The sequence below is a fragment of the Canis lupus genome, chromosome 24 (assembly GCF_011100685.1).
Source record: "Canis lupus familiaris isolate Mischka breed German Shepherd chromosome 24, alternate assembly UU_Cfam_GSD_1.0, whole genome shotgun sequence".
Classification (NCBI taxonomy): domain Eukaryota; kingdom Metazoa; phylum Chordata; class Mammalia; order Carnivora; family Canidae; genus Canis; species Canis lupus.
The window spans coordinates 36269297-36292607 of NC_049245.1; the positions used below are offsets into that span (position 1 = coordinate 36269297).

The 23311-nt window shown below is 43.8% G+C and overlaps 1 protein-coding gene across 5 annotated transcripts in view; it reads left to right on the plus strand.

Moving 5' to 3' along the window:
- The first annotated feature begins 439 nt into the window (after nucleotides 1–439).
- ARFGEF2 (ADP ribosylation factor guanine nucleotide exchange factor 2) overlaps nucleotides 440–23311 on the plus strand; it is a 95962-nt gene continuing 73090 nt past the window's right edge. The window contains exons 1-6 of one of the 5 annotated variants that reach the window (XM_038572544.1): nucleotides 440–627; nucleotides 13333–13363; nucleotides 13978–14101; nucleotides 21037–21183; nucleotides 22113–22292; nucleotides 22729–22963. In XM_038572544.1, coding sequence (XP_038428472.1) covers nucleotides 507–627; nucleotides 13333–13363; nucleotides 13978–14101; nucleotides 21037–21183; nucleotides 22113–22292; nucleotides 22729–22963 — 838 coding nt within the window. In that variant the 5' untranslated portion in view covers nucleotides 440–506. Of the gene's footprint in view, nucleotides 628–727; nucleotides 804–5128; nucleotides 5208–5804; nucleotides 5836–13332; nucleotides 13364–13977; nucleotides 14102–21036; nucleotides 21184–22112; nucleotides 22293–22728; nucleotides 22964–23311 lie in introns of those variants that run through there. The other 4 variants (XM_038572543.1, XM_038572546.1, XM_038572545.1 and 1 more) reach the window with 4 other exon arrangements.

A 23311-nucleotide genomic window follows, 5' to 3' on the forward strand; every position in this document is an offset into this window, starting at 1 on the left:
CCTTCCCCAACTCCTCCTCCTCCTGTATCTTCTCTCCTCCTCCCACCTCCTTTCCCCTCCCCTCTGCTCCTCTCCTGAGCTCTCCTCTTCTACCTCCTCCCTCCCCTCCTCCCTTCACCTCCGGCCGCCCTCCCCCACCTGTCCCCCCCCATCCCGGTCCTGCCTCCCCGTCCGCTTCCACTCGCCGCCCCCACCTTCTTTTCCCCCTTCCTTCCTCTTCAGCCCCGCCCCTCCCTGCCGACGGCCCCGCCCCCAGCCGCAGGCCCCGCCCCCGCCGGGGGTCACGGGGTCGACGGACGCGCGGCGGCCGTAGCGGCCCCGCCAGTCACGTGGTCACGTGACGCGCTCCATCATGGCGGCGCCGTGGGGCCGCGGCGTCGCTTCCTGACGGGGCGGCGCGGACGGACGCGGCCGGTGCTGGCCGGGACGCCGGGCCCGCACCCTCTCTCGCCCGCTTGCTCGCGCCGCCCGCCCGCGGGGCTACCAGCCCCCGCCGGGCCGGGGCCATGCAGGAGAGCCAGACCAAGAGCATGTTCGTGTCCCGGGCCCTGGAGAAGATCCTAGCCGACAAGGAGGTGAAGCGGCCCCAGCACTCCCAGCTGCGCAGGGCCTGCCAGGTGGCGCTCGGTGGGTGAGCCGCCCCGGCCCGGCCCCGCGCCGGCCTCCCCACGCCGGCCGTTACCCCCGCCCCCTCCCGGCCTCCAGCTCCCCCGGCCTCGGAGCCCACCTTCCCGGTCACCTCATGATACCCCGGGGAAACCGATGCCCTGGCAGCTCGGGACTGGCCCAAGGTCACCTAGCAAGTTAGTGACAAGCCAGCGCTGGCTCGCTCTGCAGCCTCCCGCACGGGCGCTTGCCACGACTCCTTGCCGTCCTGTTTCCTGGTTCCGCCCCTCACCACCCTCAACAGCGGTGGCCCTTAAGTGTTTTCTTTACCTGCGTTCTTCTAGTTGGGGTTCCCCCATGTGAGCAGAGCAGGTGGGAAGAGCTGCTCAACTGGTTTAGGGAAGCCCCCGAGGCTTGCTTTGGAAGGCCCAGATTGGGGAATGATTTCCCTTCATGGGGGGGGGGGGGGCTCTTCCATAACTCCGTCCTATCCTACCCCTCCCAACTAGGTAGGTGCAGGGGATCTGCTTGTTGTGGGCGGTTCACCCAAATACAGGGTCTGTGAGGGCAGGGAGACTCTTGGATATCACTCACTGCTGGATTTCCTGCCCCCGCAGGAGTGCCTGGCACGTGATTGATTTGACACAGAGATTATGGAAGGAGGGAGAGAACTCTTTTTTTTTTTTTTTTTAAGTGGTAGCTAAACCTTTGGTAGTTGATTACAGCATCAGCACGCTGTCTCTTAGTTTTAATCATGGGGATATTTTATCAAATGCCCACTGTCTGCTATAGGCACTGTGATGGGCACCGGGGACACAGTGGGGGACACGACAGACGAGATATTTGCTCTTGTGGTGCTTACACTCTAAAAGGAGACCCAAAGGGAAATTGAGACATTTTTGAATGCTGATAAATAACTCTTGTGAAAGTAAAACAGCAGAGTGTGATAAAGAGGGCCTGAGGACTGCTTTTGATCGGTTGTCAAGAAAGTAATCCTTTCTGAGGAGGTGACATGTGAGCTGAGTACTGAAAGGCAAGAAGTATCCACCATGTGGAGTTTGAGGAGAAGAGAGGTCTGGGCGGTTAGGATCAATACATTTGCCCAGAGCTAGCTTCAAGCGAATTCACCACCCGGATGCCTTTGCTTTGGAGTCTGTAAAAAAAAAAAAAAAAAAAAAAAAAAAAAAAAAAAAAGGCCTGTTTTTTCCTAACAAATTGACTTGAGTAAATGGAAAATTTGATTTTTCTGTCGGAGAGTTCGAGGTTGCCATCACTGTTCTCGCTACGTTTGGTATAAGGTATAGTGCTGGCATTCTTTTCTTGGGGTATGGGGATGAGCTTGTGAACTTTGCGCTTCTGGGGAAGAAGGTCCATGGCTTTCCTCCGGTTTTCGGGAGGGTCTAAGACTTCCTTACGGGTCAAACACTATCGATTGAAAGGTTGTTGTTGGTTAGGTAATCTGGAAATAGATGTTAGTCCTGTAAAATCCAAGATCAATTAGAGGAATTTACTGAGATTTAGATTTGTAAAGCTTTTCTGTTCAGAAAACCAAGGCTAACTGTTGGATATTGTTTTATTGGGAATGCAGGATAAGCACTACAAAGCAGTTTGTTAGACAAAAGCTCAATACTTAGAACTCCATTTTGAAATCTGCCTGGATTCTATTCTCTCAATATGACTTTAAGAGTATTGTTTTTTTTGTTTAAGATTTTATTTATTTGTTCATGATAGTCACACAGAGAGAGAGAGAGAGGCAGAGACATGGGCAGAGGGAGAAGGAGGCTCCATGCAGGGAGCCCGACGTGGGACTCGATCCTGGGACTCCAGGATCACGCCCTGGGCCAAAGGCAGACGCTAAACCACTGCGCCACCCAGGGATCCCTTTAAGAGTATTGTTGCAGAAATTTTAAACATAGTGATTTGGCAGAAAAGTTTTCATTCCTCCCTCAGAAGACTTAACATAAAATTTTCACCAAATTGCATATCACATTGCTGGAACCTACGTATAAAATTGTCTTACGGGACATAAAGGGTCAAAACATTGAGAGTTTATTAGATATTTTTGCATTATATGTTTGTTCAGAAGTTCAGATTTTTCCAACCCAAATTGTGGCATGCACATTCAGTGTTTTAGTAGTGAATTGGAAGAAGTTGTTCATATAAGAAGTAATTTGGCCGTAGGTTAGATGAGTAGCAAAAGGACATGGTGGCTCATCAATGTCATCAGGTTGGGTAATAGGAACTATTATAAGGGAACCTATGCACAGTGTTGAGTTAAACTGGCCATCTTTTTTAAGAGAGTAATTGTGTCATTGCTGTTGAATAGAAATGACTGCTTTTATAAGCAATAGAAAGCCTATAGCAAAGTACAGGGTGATAGTTCACTCTGCATCTCTTGTGCCCAGAATAGTTGAAGCTATGTGTGAGCTTGTGTATGAGAAGTGTTGCAGTAGTGGCTGGCATTTTAGATTACCACGTGTAGATTATCATGAATTTTGATAAGAGGAACAGTAAATGACCACTCAGAGTTGAAATGCTTAGGTGATAGAGAGCACTTCCCGGAAACAGCTGTGATATTCCATCATTGGTTGTAGTGTATTGGGGGAGGGGATCAGGGATGGGGGACTGCATGGTAGAAAGGTTAGGAGTGTGTTCTCTGGACTCAAGACTGCCTGGGTACAAATCACCTACCTTACACTTCTTATCTTTGTGATCTTGGACAGGTATTAATACCTTCCTCATTGAATTATTATAAAGGTGAAGTTAATTGACATTTCTAAAGAACTTGGCATGCAATAGGTACTCTGTAAAGGCTTGCTATTGTTTTTTATCATTAGCTTAAGCTGCGACAAAGCACAGAAATTGAGTGCTCTTGCTTGATGTTCTTAACCTCCATTGGTTCCTTGTTCAGGAATGACTTAGTGCTCTATTTGGTTTGTAGATGCAATAAATAAGAATGTAATTACATGACCAGAAGGCTTTGTTTATTGGAGCATTAACTTGCTAACCTCAATGAAGACAGGGCTTGTCCCTTTTAAAAGCAGTGATGATCAGGATGGATAGGTCTGGAGTAATTTCAGTGGTTTATCTGCACTAAATGCTGAATGCACAGATATGGACTGCCCAATTAAGGGATTGTGTCCTCCCAACCTTTCTTTGAAGATATCAAAATAGCCTGTAAGAGGATTCATCACCCAAGGATATCGTTGCTCTTTACCTTGTTAATAAAGCTTTGATATATATTAATAATCTTGAACCTTTTGGCCCTCCGTTGGGGCACATGCATACATTCTTAAACCTTCCTTTCCATAACTGTCTTTAGGGCTGTTTTCTCTCATGATCTGTCTTTAAATGATAGTACTGTTCTTTTTTTTTTTTTTCTTTTTTAAGATTTTATTTATTCATTCATGAGAGATACACAGAGAGAGAGGCAGAGACACAGGCAAAGGGAGAAGCAGGCTCCATGCAGGAAGCCTGATGTGGTACTCGATCCTGGGACTCCAGGATCAGGCCCTGAGCCGAAGGCAGATGCTCAACCACTGAGCCACCCAGGCGCCCCGATAGTACTGTTCTTAAACTCTGTGGAGTTTGGAAACTTGACAAGATAATCTGAAGGTTTTAAATTGGCTATGGAAAAATTTGGAAATCTAGAAAATGTTAATAACTGAATTGTTCTAACAGTATTCTTTTTTTCTTTTTATGTATATATAATAAGAGATGCAATATCTTACTTAAAAATCTACATGGAGGGGATCCCTGGGTGGCTCAGTGGTTTGGCGCCTGCCTTCAGCACAGGGCGTGATCCTGGAGACCTGGGATCAAGTCCCACATCGGGCTCTCTGTGTGGAGCCTGCTTCTCCCTCTGGCTGTGTCTCTGCCTCTCTCTCTCTTTCTCTGTCTTTCCTGAATAAATAAATAAAATCTTTAAAAAAAATAATAAAAATTCTACATGCAGTGCTAAGCAAGAGCTGAGTGCTCTATAATTAGTAGGTGTTATTCTTAGTCATTATCAAGAAAATATAAACATCTGCATGTTTTTCATATGAAATAGTGTTTTTATAAAAAAAAGAGTTTTGGAAAAAAAAGATTTTTAGAGTAGCTTTAGGTTCACAGCAAAATTGCACAGAAGCTACAGAGAATTCCCATATACTCTCTACCCCCCCCACACACATAGCCTCTCCCATTATTGGGATCCTTCACCAGAGTGGAACATTTATTACTGTGATGAAGCTACACTGACGCATCATTTATCAACCAATTTGAGTGACTTTTTAAAAATCACATGTTATGTAATAACTATTGCTTTCTACCATGTACTGAGCATTTCTATGTTCCAGGCATAATGCCATGTGCTTTACACGCAATTTAGTTCTTACTATTATTATCCTCATTGAGGCCCAGAGAAGTTGGCCAGCATGACTCAACCATGGATCCAGGATGGAATACTGGCTGGCTGGCTCCAGAGCCTAAGAACTTAACCATTACTGTCATGCTGTACTGCTTCTCCATATGAAAGTTAGTGTCTATAAAACACTCGATGGAGTCTTTAACAATAATTGCACTGCAGGAAAGTTTTGAAGTTCCATTAAGTAAAGCATTTGGTAAGTAGAGAGACCATATTTTCTGTAGTTAATTTTGGGATGTATTTGAAAGCTTCTAGTCAAAAAGATGACAACTTTTTTTTTTCCTGCAGCTTTTTGCTGTATATGTCTTTGGTTTACTTTAATTTAGGAACTAATGAATGGGAAGAAAGAAATGAGGGTGAAGAGCTGATGTCCCATAAGCTTCATTTGAGTTATGAAATGTTCTGATTTATGACATCTCCTTTCAGCAGCAGTAAACTGCCTTTGATTAATTCTGGAGTTGTGACATGGAATTGGTGTCTGTCTTTGGATACCACAGGGAAAAGGAGACCAAGGCTCAGAGAGCATCTTGCCCACATCTGCACAGCCAGGTGGGAAACAGCTATAATATGTGCTCTGCCCTGGCATAGAAATCATAAAATCCAGTTTTAGATTTGTCACTCTGTTTGTTATATGGGATTTAGAGGCATAGGAGTCATTGGTGATCTTAGCTAGAGCTCTTGTGATGGCACAATGAAAGTGCAAACCAGCATGGAATGGTTGAAGCATGTGTGGGAGGTGAGGAAATAGACAGTGAGAACAGACAACTGTTTCCCAGAGTTTGGCCGTGGTGTGAAGGAGAGGCGGGAGATGTGGATCCTGGGAGGTTTTTTTCCTTCTTCTTCTTCTTTTAAAGTAGAAAAAAACTTGAACTAGTTTAAATGTCATTGGGAAAGAGCCAATTAAGAGAGTACATTCATAAATCTTAGTTGTATATTAATGTACAAAAATATTCAACATTTACATGTCCATATGATAAACAGTTAATTGCTTTCTCTATATGATGTTGCTGGGTTGTTTTTTTTTTTTTTTTTTTCTAATTTTGATGTGTTCAAAATAACTATTCTCATCACTGGGAAGAATCTAAGTGCGAAATTTGAAAAATATTTTTAAAATCCCTAAATTGTCATAGCAAATAAACTAAGACTTTCCATTGAAATACAGAATAAAGCCTTTAATTTTAGCAAATTCTGGTATTTTGATTAGATATTCTGTTTACACATGCTGCAAATTAAAGTTTTGAGAAGTACCAGGACTCAGGACCTTGACAGATTACTTTTTGTTGAAAAGCTTTATTAGGATTCTTTAGGAGGGGGTCATCTTAGAAGCAGCATCTAAAAGTTGGATTTTGATTATTAAAAAGTGCTTACTTGCTGGTTTGGCAGAAAACTCACCAAGAGCTGAGTTGGAAACTTTGCTTCTTGGTTAGTCCTGTGGTCCTGGGCTGACAATTTAGCTTCTTTGAGCCTCGGTTTCCTGAAATGATAAAGGCAATAATACCCATGTTCCAGGATTATGGTGAAGGATAAGTGAACCAGTGCAGTAAAGTTATTGATGCTTGGTGCCTGACAGCTGAGCTGCTGAAATTCAGAGGCACTGGCTTTACCATATTTAAAGAAGGAACTGAATGCTTGCTCTTCCCTGCCTCCCGTATTAGTTGGTTTATACACGTTTTTGCTAGTCTCTGACATTTCGACGCCGGTGAAGCAAGTGGTTGAATGAATTTAGAGCTCTGTCCTGTACTTGTAAATCTCAGGGGAGACTCTGTAAGCAGTGCTGGGGAAAACAGTAAGACTATTCTTTATGGAAAAGAGCAGACTTGTGAAAACGTGTACTTAATCAGCAAGTACATGGAGTCTTCTATATAAATAGCTCAGAACTGTATTTAGTTCTCACCAATTTCACCAGGCTTCTGGGGCCTGCCAGGAAAATACTTGACGTTCTTCCCAGCAAGGTTATCTTAGAAAACCTTGGCCATTCCTGGAGTCCTCCTGTAAGAAGCTTCTTTTGGTTTACTGTCTTGGTTGTGAATAAGTCTTTTAGCTTTTTTTTTTTACTAGGTATTTTGTTAAGTTTTATAGATTTGTGAGGAGAACGGCCTCCTTGTGCTGTTAAATTCTTAAATTTTTCCTCAGTCCCAGGGAGCGGCCAGTGCATATTTGTTCTTTATATGGTCCTTTTGTCTGTTGACTAAACAAGAGTGACATTCATTGAGAAGATATTTATTTGGGTGTCACATTTGGTGTCATGATGTAAGGGAAACAAACAAGGACCCTGTTCTCATGGAGCTTGCAGTTAATGGGGAAGTAGTGCATTATTCAAATGATCGCATCCTCTGGAACATGTTAACAACCTAAGAAGTCCTGTGAAGGAGAAAAACCTGGTCCTGCAGGGGAGTGAACAAAGGAGTGAGGGGAAATTTCCCTGAGGAAGTCTGGAGAGCTGAGTGATAAATAAGAAATAGGTTGGGGTGAGAGGCATTTTGGCAGCATGGGGGAACAGCATATACTAAGGCCCTGTGGCAGGGAGGAGTACAACTGTTAAGGAAACTAAAATGTCAGTTGACAGTTATCTCAAAATAGAAAAAAATGATTTAGGGATGCCTGGGTGGCTCAGTGGTTGAGCATCTGCCTTTGGCTCAGGGCGTGATTCTGGAGTCCCAGGATTGAGTCCTGCATCGGCCTCCCTGCATGGAGCCTGCTTCTCCCTCTACCTGTGTTTCTGCCCCTGTCTCTGTGTGTGTGTGTCTCATGAATAAGTAAATAAAATCTTTTTTAAAAAATGATTTAAACAAAACAAAATGAGAGACATTGAAAGAGGCTACTGTGTGGTTGGAGCATAATAAATGAGAGTGTTGGAGAATAAGGTGGGAGGGATAGGCCAGGGCCCCACCATGCAGGACCCCAAGGTTGTCATGGCGAGGAGTTTGATTTTCAGACTGAAAGCAGGGAGACAGCACTGAAGAGTTCTAAACGGGAGAAGGCGATAAGATGGCCAGGTTTGTATGTTGGAAAGATCACTTGGGCCATTGTGTTTAGAACATTTTATAGGATGTCCAAGAAGGATGGCCAAGGGACAGTGAGGAGGCATTTATCATCTTCCAGGTGAGAGATGTTGGTGTCTGGACTTGAGTGATGACAGCAGAAGCCGGGCATAGTTAATGTATTAACCACTTGTTCAGAAGGTGAGACTGACAAAACCTGTTGATGGGTTGGATAAAAATATTGGATAAGGAAGAGGATTGGTACCCAAGTGGATGGATGTTGGTACCATTCTGTAAGGTGGGAGTGTGGAAAGACCACCTGGGGATAGGTGGGGGCAGGAGGTTGGTCTGAGTGGGGCTTGATGTGTTGAGGCTTCCCTGCCTGTGAGCATCCAGTTGGACAGAGTAGGCTGTGAATGGACCTACAACCTGATGTTCATGAAGCAGGCCTGGGCTAGAAATGGTGATTTGGGAGTCAGGAGAGCCTAGGTGGAGACTGAGGGTGTAGATGAGGGTAAGGTGGCCTAGGGAGAGAATGGACAGAGAAGGAGAGGTGGAAGAGGTCTGCCCAGGCCCCAGGAGCCCCTTCCTGCCTGGCTGGGCAGAGGCAGTGGAGTCTGCAAGGGCAGTGGGGAGGAGTTGGGGGCAAGAAACAGAGGGCCAGGGAGGATGTGTGCCTGTGGTGGTAGAAGGAGAGAACATCTCAAGACAGGAGAGGCCAGTAAGGTCAAATGCTGGAGGAAGGTCAGGTTAGATGTAGAGTAGCAAAATGCCCATCAGAATGAGAAGCATGGGGGTCATTGATGACCTTAGCTAGTGCTGCTTTGGGGGTGCACAAAGGGGGGTTCGGGTGTCAAGGTGAAAACCTGAGCAGAGTGGGCGGGGGCCCGTGTGGGAGGTGAGGAAATAGGCAGTGAGCATGGACAGCTCTTTGTGGAAGTTTGGCTCTGCTGGAGTAGAGGGGAGGAGGGCGATGTGGATCACAGGTTTTTTTAATCTTATCTTTTCTTTATTTAAAGGTTTAAACTTGGGAAGGGAGCCAATTGAGTGAGAGGTTAAATAATGCAGGAAAGAGAAAGACGTTTTATTCATTCAACAAATATTGAGTGCCTCCTCTCTGCCTAGGAATTCCGAGGTGCTGGGAATCCAGCAGTGAACTGAACAGACAGAAGTCTCTGTTGTCATAGTTTATATTCTCCTGGGGAAGACAGATAACAAATGAACTGATAAATAATATGTCAAGGGCAGCAAATTCTGTGAAGAGAGATTGAAAAAAATAAACCAGAGTGAAAAAGCAGGTGAGGGAAGGTGACATTTGAACGCTGAACTGGAAGAAGGTAGGGAGTGAGCCATGTGGATATCTGGAGAAAGGAGGGCATTCCAGGCAGCAGGAATAGGAATTGCATAGTCCCTGAGACTGGAAAATGCAACAAGCAGGCTGGGGGGCAGGGTGGTAGACGTGGAGATCAGAGGGATGGCCCAGGGCCAGATCTTACAAAGTCTTGGAGGCCAAGGTCAAGATTTTGGATTTTACTCAGTGTGAGCTGGGAAGCGAGTGGAAAGTTTTAAGCGAAGGAGCAGATGTAATCTGATTTACATTATAAGAGTTATGGATAATCTGTTTTGAGCAGATGTAATCTCATTTACATTTTAAGGGAGTCCCTCTGGCTGCTTTGTTAAGAAAGATGTGGATTGGGAGGAAGGATAAGAGCTGGAGCAAAGCGGATAGTAGTGCTGGTGGTCCAGCATGGTGGAAAGTGATCAGATTCTAGACAGAACAGAGGATGAAGTTCCCAAGAGGCATATAGGGGTGGGACACAGAGGGATTGGACTGTCTTCTGGCAGGAGAGTGGGTCATTTTTTTAGGTTCTCTAATGGGAAGTTAAAGAGGTCTCCTTGTGGCGGCTTCTAATCTCTGCATGAAATAGAAGATCACTCCATGGGTTGTGAATAAAGAGGAGGGGTGATGGTTAGGAGAGTAAGCGGGGTATTGAGAGCAGAGAAATGTGCAATAGTCTGTGGAGGGTAGAGGAGATGGGCTCATCTGGCGTTATTTATTGTTCTATTTGTGGTTGGTGATTATGGCTCTATAGCCCTACTAACTTGCCCTGTTGTCTGAGGTCTAGTTGTTAGGTGGAGACTGGTCAAAAGGAGATGATTAAAAAAAAAAAAAAAAAAGGAGATGATAGTCGCAGTTTGGGATTTTGCCAGAAGTTAAAGACTAAAGGTCAGAGAGATTCATGGCTATTGATTGCCTATCATTCTGATAACAGTCCTGCTAATGGGACCCATCCTGGAAACTGAAGAATGGGGAAAGCTGACATGTTGGACTCATCAAGATCTGACAGTCCAAAGAAAGGCCTCGCTCAGAGCAATTGAGTTAGGTTGTCTGGAAGGAAAAGAGATTGAGGGCATGGAACAGGAAGGAGCTGGAAGTGGCACGGTTCCATATAGGAACAAGATTCTGAGTGTGACTGCCACACTAGCCTGGCTTGGAGTGGGGGAGGAGGTCCTCAGAGGAGAGGTTGAAGGAATTGAGGGCAGCCTTGCTTTGTATAGGAGGCAGGGGTGTGGCAGGTCAGATGTGTTGGGGAGAGTTGAAGGTGTGCAGGGAGGTTGGGGGAATTTGGGCGAGTTGACCAGTGATAAGATGTTGAGGTTGGTGAAGGTGGTGGTTGGACTCAGCTTGAGGGTGGAGCAGAGGTCGGTGCCAAAGTCACTGATGAATGGGGGGGTCTAACCCTAGGAGCTCATAGATAGCAGCAATGTCCAGGACAGGAAGGACTTCCTAGGAAGATAGTGCAGTTTTTCAGTTGGAGCTGCCCCACCCGACTCAGATCCCCTTGCTTTCCAGCCTGTTCATTTATGACTGCTAATTGCCCAGTTGGCTGTTGGGAAAGCAATGCCTATTAAAATGTAGAGCAATAAACTAGAGCAGGTGTGCCCTACCATATGCTCCTCTTCCTTCACCCATCCTCCTCCTCTGTCTTATCATTGATGGATTCTGAAGTATTGGCTTTGGAGCAGACAGCCTAGGTATGAATCCTGACTCCCCAGTAGCACTTGGTGGCTATGATGGTGATCAGGTGACTTGATCTGTGTGTGCCCAGATTCCTCACCTGTGTAACAGTTATGGGGTAAGAGTGCTCTTGCCTTCCTGGGTTGTGGTGAGGACCGAATAGGCATCTGTCCCTCATTTTCTTTTTCCCCTTGGCTCTGCTTGGTTCTGCACTAGACATTTTGCACTGTTTCTGACTCCTGTTTCAAGAAAAGAGCAAGAGAACTGTCACTTGTTGGCTACCTGCTGTAGCCCAGACCCTGCTTTAGCCATTGGTGAGTTGGCACTGGTGACATTCCAAAACATTATTTTGGAGCCCAGAGGCCAGCATAGATTCGAGTGAAGGCCTAATTGCTTCAGATTCATTTAACATCCAAACTCTAAACAAGGTAACCGTGGTTGGAAGGAAACCCTACATTGGAGTTTGAGCAGCAGTGCCCCTTTGGTATGTCAACAGTGACATGATCTTAAGCACCAAGCAGAGCCTTGACATTATGGATATAGATTTCTGCAAGCTTGGCTGCCAGCCTCCTGGGTCATTCCCACAGCCTGGGTGGGGGCCTCCACCAGAGGAAGCCACAGCTACTTCCTTAGTGGATTCTTGTCCCTAAAGGGAAGGAACCATGCCACAGAGCTCTCTTTAACAGACCCTGTGTGTCATGGCCTTTATGGTCCATGAGCAGAACACTTGATATTAATCACCTGGGTATTTCTCACCCATTTTCCTTATGTATGCAGTAAGAAGACATTGGAAGGTTAGCTGGAAGGTTAGAAATTGCCACCTCTAGTAAGTCTTCTTGTTGAGTTTTCACTTCCTAGCTCTGTCTAGAATAGGAATTCCCCAAGAAAAGGACATTTGTAATTACCAGAACAGTGTTGCTGGGATAACTAAAGCCATATCCAAACCACTGGTTCTCAACAGATTGTAAAAAGGCTGCCCTTTTGGAGATTATTTAACTACATGGCATTCAGTGCAGACTTATATCATTGGCCTGGTTTGATAATATGTTGAGCCTGTGAAACCAAACATGCAGGAATACATTTGACCAAGAGGGTGCAGGAGAATTCTCTCTGTATTTAGATTGGGTGTTCGGTTATTTCAAGGGTGCACACAACCTTGTTCTCCTGGAAATAAGACTATCTCTTTGAGGTTGTGGTTTGTGAGTAATGACACTTCATTTCTGTAACCTTCACTGGGTAATTTTTATAACCACTGTCGTAAGATTTTTTTAATTAATTCATAAAAATTATATATGCCTTAGCACAACAATATGAAAGTAGTCAGTATACTGAGCTATACATTTAAAAATAGGTAAGATGGTAAGTTTTAGGTGTGTTTACCATAATTTTTTTAAAAATCCTGATTTGTAAAAATAACAAAATACATATGCTTACATAGAAAACATGAAAAAAGAAAAAAATAGTCATCCTACCAACCCAGCATTTTGTTCTATTTGTTGCCAGTCTCCTATCATATTTTTAAATGGTTGAAATGTTATTATATTGTGGTAGCTATTATTAACATGCATGTTGCATAATGGGGAGATAGCTAGAACATTATTCTGTGCTAGGCATTACTCTAGGTACTTTACAGACTTTCATTTACTTAATCCTCAAAACAATCCTGTGAGGTAGGTAGTATTTATCTCCATCTTATGTAGAGCAGGACTTCTCAACCAAGAAACTACTGAGTTGGGAAACAGGTGATCCAGGGGGCCATCCTGTGCACTGTAGAATATTTAGCAGCATCCCTGGCTTCTACCAACCAGACGCCAGCAGCAACCCCCTGCAGTCTGGAAAACCAAAAATGTCTCCAGATGTTGCCAAGTGCCCCTGGGGCAAAGCTGCCCAAGGTGAGAATCCCTGATTTCAATGAGAAGCCAAGGCACAGAGAGGTTAGGTGATTTGCCTCCTGTGACATACCAGGGACTGGAGAACACAAATTTGAATCCGGGCGTTTTGGCCCCAACTCAATAGTTTCTTGGTTGACCAGTCCTGCTCTACAGAAGATGGAGATAAATACTACCTACCTCATAGGATTGTTTTGAGGACTAAGTAAATGAAAGTCTGTAAAGTACCTAGAGTAATGCCTAGCACAGAATAACTGCTGTGTACATGTTAGCTATTATTATTATTATAATCGCTTTCTATTCATATCAGCATTTCAGTCTTAAAAATCTCATTAACATTCTTTCTAATATTTTCCAAATATCTTTTAGTTAAGTTTTCTTTTATATAAATATAGCATACTCCTAACATGGCTTTTTTTTCTTCTCCACCAGATGAAATTAAAGCAGAAATAGAAAAGCAGAGGTAAGTTCTTCTCCTTCCTGAAATACAGTATTAAGGGAATTAGGTAGTGGCCGTGGGGACCCCTTTCTGTGTATGTTTTCTCGTATGTCTTACCTCACAGGTGGCACATACTCTCCTAGCACAGTGCTGGGCACATGGCAGGACTCCATGTGTATTTGAACAGATCCTAGGTTGACAGGTTGCCAACTCAATAACTGCATATTTGCAGGAAAGGGAAGATCAAGCTAATGCTGCTGTACCTTTTCTTGACAGATGAGGCAAAGCTCTTGCCCTATATGTCATGCTTCCTTGGTCAGGAGGACAGCTTGCTCCATAAGTGGCTGCTCTTTCCTTGTCTCCATAGTTAAAAAACCAGTTGGTCACATTTCAGAACATGGCTGATGCCAGGACAGGACACTGTCGACATAGCCCACTAATCAGAGATCTTGCTTCTGTCTATGGCTTATGGCGCTTTGGTCTTTTGCCCTAATGCATTTATTTCAGTTTTTAATTGTCTTGCCCCACAGATGCAGGCATTTTCAATGAAATGATTGGGGGGGGCAGTTAGAGTGAGGCGTAGGAAAAGTAAACTTTTTTCATTTCCCCTCTCCGGCCCTCTCCTGCTTTTTCCCTAGGCTTGGCGCTGCCGCACCACCAAAGGCAAATTTCATTGAAGCTGACAAGTATTTCCTTCCATTTGAGCTAGCTTGCCAGTCCAAGTCCCCACGGGTGGTCAGCACATCCCTCGACTGCTTGCAGGTACCATACTGAAACTTGATGGTATAAAGAAGGTTCTCTCCAAGCCATTGGTGTCCATTCATAGGAACTGTGCTTCCAGGTTGATGTAGAAAGGAGCAATCCAACGTATACTTTATGGAGGTCTCACGAGTCAGGGAAGAGTAAGGGGTCTGACCTCGGCTATAACAAAAATGTGTTTCCCTGGAAATACTTTGTTGTACTCTATTGTGTATGTTTTTCTAACTGAAACCTTTAGGATTAGTTGGAATAGTTGCTACACAGGACAGGTGCAGTATTTTTAATGCCACCTTTTTCTCGATGGCATTAAAATTCAGAATACCAAATAGAGAAAAAGATATAATCAATATTCATTATTTTTGATAATATTCTATAAAGTCACTGTGAATACTGAATAAGCAAGTACTGAACCATTGTTCCCACAGGAAATACAAGGTAAGGTGCCTGGGAGCCTCTGGCATCAACATATTCGCCAACTGGTCTCAATACATAAAGCAATACATAACTTTGTTCATTGTGTGTTTCTGTTTAAAGACATCTCATTTAATATATATTATTGATTCATTAACATTGCACTCAGGGTCAGCAGTGCTGTAACACATGCCTGAACAAAGCTTACCTCACACATGTAATTTCTTCATAAGGCACATTGTTGCCTTCTTGCTCTTAGAAACAGTAGACAGCACTTTAGCACTGTATTTAGGGCCATTTTAAATGGGAAACACACCAACAGAGTGGACAAAAATGCAAAAAAATGTGGCATGAAATAAGCCACAGAAAAGTTACTACTTACAATATAAGAACTGAAACGAGAAGACAGAGCATCTCCTTGTTTGACCTTTGTTGAGAATGTGTGCATCAAGTGATTTGATTTTTTTGCTGCTCTGCATGTGTCCACATATGACTGCAAAAGTGTCACACATATTGATATGGGGCTTACAAATAAATTTTAGTCGAGTGGGTACAATTGCAAGTACAGGATCTGGGAATGAATGGTAAGGAGCGACCTGGATCCACAGTGACCTTGTGATAAATTACCTTTGATTGATGAAGAAGTGGGAGTAGGGAAGTTAAGATGACTTGTCCAGTAATATGCAGGTATGAAAGACAGAAACAGGACTACAACTTGAGTTTCTTAATTTCCTGGTCCAGCATTCTTGTATTTTTTTCTTAAGATCTACTCCTGAGGTTTCTGGTTACCTCATTTCTATTCTTAACCCCAGCAGGCAACCTACACATCAATGAAAAAAGCTTGGTAAATTAAAAAATTACATCCAGAGGTCCACAGTTTACCAATACTTTCTAGAACAGGCATAGTGAATAGGTTCTATATTATGATTGCTCAGAAGCTGTGTTGAAAAGCTATCTGAAGCTTCATCTGGGTTTCTTGAGAAAGTACCATAATCGATTGGTTATATCTGCTAAGGCACAGGACTGCCAAGTGGCGGTGGGCATGCCACGTTTTTGGCATCTCCAGTCTAATATTTACTCTATTAATCTCCCTTCTTTGATATATCTGTACTTGAAAGTTGGTGACAGTTTCTTCACAGAAGTGGTTCTTCCAAATGAAAAGCCATTTTCTCATTCAGTATAATTCTGTACAGATTGTCCTATGTGAAACATATAATGAGCCAAGAATTCTTAAATGGCAGGCCCAAGTCCTCTTCCTATCCTAAAATATTTGTTGCTGTGAAATTTTCTGAGGAAATTTGGCATAAGTTTAATTTTAGTTGTTTTCTTCTCATCTTACTGTTTAGTTCTGAAGCTGGTGCTGACAGTTAACATTACCAATGTACTAAGAACAGTGGCCAATGTGTCTTGAGTCCTTGGCCTTTGCTGGCCCCTGTGCTCAGTGCTCTGTCCAGAGTATTGTGTTTAATCTTCCCAGCAATATTCTGGTTACTTAACTCATCTTCATTCCGAATTGAGGGGGCAGAGGCTTAGAGAATAAAGTGACCGCCCTACCAAGCTGCCCCTGCCCCAGGAATTGGTGGAATGGGGCAGGTATCTAGGACTCTGCCCACCTCATCTAAATTCTTAACCAGGGGTTCTTAAACTATAAATATAAGCAAAATCTGGCCTGCCACCTGCTCTTGTAAATAAAGTTTTATTGGAACACAGCGGTCTTAATCTAGCCATGCGATAATAACAATACCACAGACTGGGTGACTTAAGCAGGAGATACTTATTTCCCTCAGGTCTGCAGGCTAGGGAGTGCAAGATCAAGATGCCAGCCAATTTAGTTCTGGGTAAGAGCCCTCTTCTCTTCCTGGTTTGTAAATGGCCGAGTACTTAGCTGTGTCCTCACATGGCAGAGAGAGCGCAGTAGATCTTCAGTCTCTCCTAGGGCACTGATCCCATCATGAGGACCCCAGCCTTCATCATCTTATCTAAACCTAATCACCTCCCAAAGGCCTTGCCTCCTAAGACCATCTCGTTGGGAGGTAGGGCTTCAACATAGGAACAGGGGGACACCAACATTTTGTCCATAACAACAGCTGTGCTCATTGTTTATTATCTTTGGCTGCTTTCCCACTACTACTGCTGAGTTGAGTTGTTGAAACAGAGACCATAGGACTTGCAAGCCTAAAAATTGGGTTCTTTGCAGAAAAAGGTTGCTGACCACCACTCTTAACTATTACTCTGTGTTTCTGTCTTTTTGATTAAAAATACGCGGTTTATATTTTATGTTGTATATTTTCCTGGAAATAGTCTGTTTCTGGAACTCTGGAATGGAAACACTGACATCCTGCTCTACTTCAGGCCACTGTCCTGACTTGAGCTGTAAATGTAAAAGTATATTGAGCCTATGACATACAGTTAGCTCTTTTTTTTCTTTTTTTTTTTTTTTTTTTTTTAAGAATGGATGTTCTCTGTGATTTAGTAGGTACACACGAATTTCTTTGGTTAATATTACAAAATGCAAGATGTGTTGTCCTTTTTAGGACATTAGAAAGTAACCCAGCACTCCCTGGAATGCTGAATAAAAAATTTCATTTCCTCTTGGGAGGTTGTCCTTGTAAAGCTTGTTTGACTGGCTTTTCCCAGTGTGGGAGAACTGACTTCCGTCTTAGAAATGGAAGGCCAATGTCTAGGGGCAAAGGTTGGTTTGGGCAGAATTGAAGCCAGCTGCAGACACTTCCACATTCTGCCCTGGGCATTTAAGAGCATCCTTCTTTGAGCTTGGAGAGGTGATGGGGTGGTAAGGGTGCTTCTTTGTTGGTTTGTACTGAGCACAGTTAGAGTTCCCTCTCCCCACTGGGAGAAACCTAGAAAGTTTTCTTGCTGCTCACTTCTACCAAAAGATAAAGATTCTCTTTATTCTTTCACTTCAGCACCTGGTCTAATGCACACCCCCCACTCCCCACTATCCACTCCCGCCGGGGGAGAGGCATTAAGTTCATTCTTACCTTACTCACTGCATAATCTCCAAGGTCTCCAAGATTCCCTTTCCCTGGGCCCATGTCAGTAGCCAAATTTTTTTGAGACTATCCTAATATATTCATGTTTCTTCAGTGGTGAGATTATGTACATATACTACTGTTATTACATATATTATAAAACATTCAAAAATAGAACTTTTAAAAAGATGAGATTTAAAAAAAAATAGGAATAGAGTTGCAATATTTTCTATGTCCCAGTGAGGACTATAGGAAACCACTAGTCTCAGCTGTCCACAAGCATTGTCTTTCAGTTCTTATTTCTAGAAAACTTTAGATTTTTTAAGCACATTTTATTTATTATTATTATTTTAATTTATTCATGAGAGACACAGAGAGAGAAAGAGAGAGAGAGAGAGAGGCAGAGACACAGGCAGAGGGAGAAGCAGCCTCCATGCAGGGAGCCTGATGTGGGACTTGATCCTGGGACTCCGGGATCCCTGGGCCAAAGGCAGGCGCTAAACCACTGAGCCACCTAGGGATCCCCATTAGGCACATTTTAAAATCCATTTGTAATTATAAAAGCTGTACATGACTATATTCTCTATTAAAAAATTTTTTAGAACTTTACAGATAAAGCTGAAGTCCCTTGGACCACTACCCCCAAACCCAGTTGCCTGTGTAGGTAGTATATTTTTTTCCTTTATTGTTCATTTTTTCTTGCCTATGGGTGGCAGATTTTATTTTATGAATTTGACAAATTTCCCTAATTTATTTGCATCCTTTTTTTTTTAAAAAAAAAGTATTTTAAAGTTTTTGTTATTGAACTATAGTTGACATACATTATGTAAGTTTCAGGTGTTCTGCAGCTTGCTTTTTGCATTCAGTGTTTTTAAGGTGTAGTTACATGGCTACATACATCCTTTTGACTGATGAATGATATATTATGCCATCATTTTATTTATCCCTTCCCCTATAGAGAGACATTGACAAATAGGGTAACAGTGAACACCCTGTGCGGGTAGCCTCCTTGGACACAAGGGTCAGTGGACCAGCTGCCTACAGGCCTCCTTCCTCTGCCCTCTTCTCATATTTTTGCATCAACAAGGAATAAAGCAAGAGTTTCTACCCTCCATCTATGTCACCCTCCCTGAGTCCAAGCCACTAGCATCTCCCTTCTGAACAATGCAGTAGTCTCCTCACTGGTCCCCTGCTTCTACTCCTGTTGCCCTCCAGCCTGTTCTCCACACAGGCACTGGAGGGATCCTTTAGAAATGTATCACATCATGTTAATCCTTTTCTTAGACCTGCCAGTAACTTTCCACTCCACTCACTGTGCAAAACACTTTGTTCTCTTGAGTAAGCTTGCCAAGCATACTCATGCTGTTGGACCTCTGTTTCCAGGCTTTTTCCTATGCATTTGCAAAAATATCTAAACACACACACACAGTCATACAGTTTTTATTTTCCAAAATGAGATAATGCTGTGCATTATCACTGCAACTTGCTCATTTTAAGATGTCTCCAAATCAGACAGGGCCCTGGAGACCCCAGCCAGGACTTTTGGCTTTGGAAGATATAAACCCCATGAGAAGAATCAGTAAGGAGGGCTAAGAAGGCAGAGCTAGAAATACCCAAGGACATGGGAATTCTGCTGTCTTCTTGCGCCATATCACTGCACAGGCAAGGAAGTAAAGTTATGCTTAAAACCCTGTTAAGCTAGAAGGGGAAGGTGACCTCTCAGGAGTCTATAGAGGAAAGAGAATACTTCCAATCCTTTTCGTATTTAAATTAAACATCTAGTAATTCACCTCCATCCTTACTTTGCAGCATCATTGTTGAGTTCTACAGGGCCTACTTTTCCACATTCACATTTTAGTTCATAACCATCCCACTTATAATCTGGTGCTCCAGATGGGGTTATGCATCCATTAGGAGTAAGGCATAAGCAGTGTCAAAAACCAGAGTTCCCTTACCAGGTAGCCAGCACTGCCCACTTCGGAAGCCTGCATGTCTAGCAGCAGGGAGGGGGTTAAGGTAAAGGGCATCGTGAGCTGTTTTTCAGAAACACATTTCAGCACCACCCCCACCCTCTGCACCCTCCCCACTCCTGCTGCCCCCCCTTGCCCCTGTCTGGTGACCTCTGGGGTTGGACTTGATTGGCAGAGGGTGTGCAGGGCTCTCCTGTTCATTCAGTCACACGATCTGACAGTATCATGTTCTACTCTCAGCCATTCTCTCTTAACCTGTTTTTTCCTGCTTACTGGATGGAAGTGTTTCCACAGCTACTGATGGGGAAGGCTATTGAGGAACAAGAGTCGGGCCTCTGCAGAGTAGCAGGTCTTCCTAGCACAGTACTGGTGGCACCATAGATAACCTCAGGTCCTTGTGTCACTTTGTGTAGAGGTAGGGATATGACAAATTAGGAACCAAAAAGGGTAAAGAACAGCATTTTAAAGAGTCTTTAAGTCAGTGGAAGCAGAGAATGCCTTAGAATTCACATATCGTAGAGGGGTTATGTGAGATGAGTGATTCTTTTATCTGCTTAGCCATCAGAATAACCTAGATTACTTGGAGAAAAACACTGATTACCAGGCTCTATCCCAGAAATTCTGATTCAATAGGTCTGCAATGAGGTCTGGGAATCTGTATTTGTAATGGGCTCCCTCAGGTGATTCAGAATCTCAGCCAGGCTTGGAAATCCTCCTGCCCCTGACCTTTGACTTCCTTTCCAGCTTTCAGATTCCCCACAGTGAAATCCAGGTCCTAAGTGAGGTGGCACCAGTCTCTGAAAGGCAGCCCATGTCCAAGCCAGTGTGTAGCCCAACCAAGAGGGTGTGGCCCAAGCAGCGCCTCACCTCTTCACCAGCCAGGTTGATACACATTTGGTAACATAGGTGCAGAACTGAGTTCCCCCTCTAGCAGAATAAATTATCAGTTTCTTATGTGTCTTTCCTTGTATCTTTCGTTTTAAAAAGAATTTATGTGTGTGTGTATATATTTATACATATATATGCGTGTATACACACACACATATATGGTTTTTTAACGGCTCACAATTTAATTCAGATGCATACAAATCACCCACTGAAAGTGTACAATTTAGTGATTTTTGGTACCTGACAGTGTTGTGCATCCATCTCCACAATCTAGTTGTAGACCATCTTTGTCACCTCGGAAAGAGACCCTGGGTCATCAGCAGTTATTCCCTATTTCCCTCTAACCACCCCCCAGCTCTGGGCAACTGCTGACTACTTCCTGTCTCTATTATGTACAAGTTTTAGTCCCTCAATTTCTTACACTTGTGGTTGTGTACTGGCCACTGTTCTACACCTTGCCCATTGCGTTGGACAGCCTTTCACCATGCTGGAGCTCTTCTGCCGTGGGAGACAGGGTGAACGGTGCACCCAGAAGATAGCTGTGCCTATCATGCCCCAGGAGAGCAGAAGGATCTGTGGGAACCGGATGTTAAGGCCAAACTTTACTGCCTGTCTTTTGCTGCCACAGGCAGCCTCAGTCCTGGCCAGGTAGAAACTTTTCATCTCTTTCTGTCTTTAGAAACTCATCGCATATGGGCACATCACCGGCAATGCCCCTGACAGTGGAGCCCCAGGGAAGCGGCTCATCGACAGGATCGTTGAAACCATTTGCAACTGTTTTCAGGGCCCTCAGACCGATGAAGGAGTTCAGTTACAAATAATTAAGGTATTTCTGTTTGTTTGCCTGGTCTGGATTTTTAAATAAGAAAGCTAGTCTCCTTTGGGAATTTGGGTTTCTAATTTACCATGTGTTAGTTGTCTCAGGTGGTGCTGAACTGGAACAACAGAGTGTAAGTATCACTTAGATCTTTTGTTAAGTGTCAGAATTTATTAGCACAGACTGAGACAAGAAAAGTGGAACCAGGTGTGTTTTCAAAGTAAACAGTTCCCCTAATAACAATGTAAATTGCTTGTCAATTGAATCAGCTTGAAATCCTCCGGTCTTTCTCCTTGAAATTATGGATTCCCAGTCTGCCATTTCTCAGTGGGCCCTTGATAATCTTATATCAGTCTGCCCCTTGTCATCTTGTCCTGTCCCCTCCCACCTACCCCTAATTCCATTTCCCTGTTCCATTTCTGCTGCCAGAAGTGGTTTGGCATGTGGTAGTACCGTCTGCTTGTAGGGAGAATAGATCGGGATGGCTATAGTCAGCATTCCAGATCTGAAGTCCTCACTGTATTAGCTTTGTGCCAGATGGCTCCACGTTAGCCACTCCTGAAGCTCTCCTGAAAACCCTCCAGGGAACCGGGACACTGACTGCCTATCAAAACCTGTATATTTTGTGATTAATAAAGGTGAGATCAAGTTAGAGCAGTTTCCTTCCTGAGAGAACTGTCTGTATTTTTGGCTTTTAAAAAAGTATCCTGGTAGAAAGCCCTCTTCAACACAGCTTAATTACAGCAAAAAAATCTGGATTTTATGGAGTTAATACCTTTAAACTCAGAGCAATAGGGAGTCTTGGTTTGCAGAGCCATCTTAAAATTTACAGAACCAAACCAAAACAAAGCCAAACCCTGTAGAAAAGTTTGGCTGTGGGAGGATGGGAGGCAGGTGGACGTTTGTGAAGGTGTGAAGGTTGTGGATTTCTGTTCTAGGCTCTTCTGACAGCGGTGACATCCCCACACATTGAAATTCATGAGGGCACTATCCTGCAGACAGTGAGGACATGTTACAATATCTATTTGGCCAGCAAAAATCTCATCAATCAAACCACTGCCAAGGCTACCCTCACTCAGATGCTGAACGTCATTTTCACACGCATGGAAAACCAAGTGGTGAGTGGTGGCAGTCATCAGCTGCGGGGTGCACGACACAACCGATGTGTGAATGGTTTCATTTTAAAGTGTATCCCTTCTTCCTCTGAATTCTGTTTTTGTTCATGCTTTAAAAAGAGAGAAAATCTAGCTTGGGTTTTGGAATCAGCATTCACAATTTGTTTTGAGTTTGCCAAAACAATTTATCTCCTATTTAAAGTGCTATTCTTCTGTTTAAAATGTTATCCTTCAGGCTGACATATTTTCTGGTCCTTCTCAAAATGCTGGGACCAATTTTTTTTTTAAGATTTTATTATTTTTAAGTAATCTCTACACCCAGCATGGGGCTCGAACCCACAACCCTGACATCAAGAGTCACACACTCCACCGACTGAGCCACCCAGGTGCACCGATACTGGGAATATTTAGATTGAATCCCTTTGTTGTTGCCTTTTAGTTGCAGGAGGCCAGAGAGTTGGAAAAACCAATCCAGTCAAAACCCCAGTCCCCCGTGATCCAAGCTGCAACAGTGTCCCCAAAGTTCAGTCATTTGAAGCAGAGCCAGGCCCAGAGCAAACCGACGACTCCCGAAAAGACAGATTTAACCAACGGTGAACATGCCAAGAGTGGTTCTGGAAAAGTGAGCTCAGAGAATGGAGACGCACCCAGAGAAAGAGACCTATCGCTGTCAGGTACACCCTGGGCAATGTTCCTTTCACGCCATGTGAGGGATCCATCTGTGTCTGAGGGGCAGTTCAGGGGGCCTGCTAACATCTGCAGGAAACCTCGGATAGCAGCTTGTCTATTTCTCGCCCTTCCGCCTTCCTTGTCGCTCTTCTTTTGAGGAACACAGCCAGCAAAGCATGATGTCTAATGTCCTGTGTCAGCTGTGTGGTTTTCTCTAAATAGTTCTTGGAATGCAGCAAGCTCCTACTTCTTGATGTCAGTTTCAGTGCAGTGGGCTCAGTTTGGGGTATTTATCTCCCAGTAGTTGTTTGGGTAGTCAGTCGCTCAATGTTTATCTGCCCTGAGGAAGACAA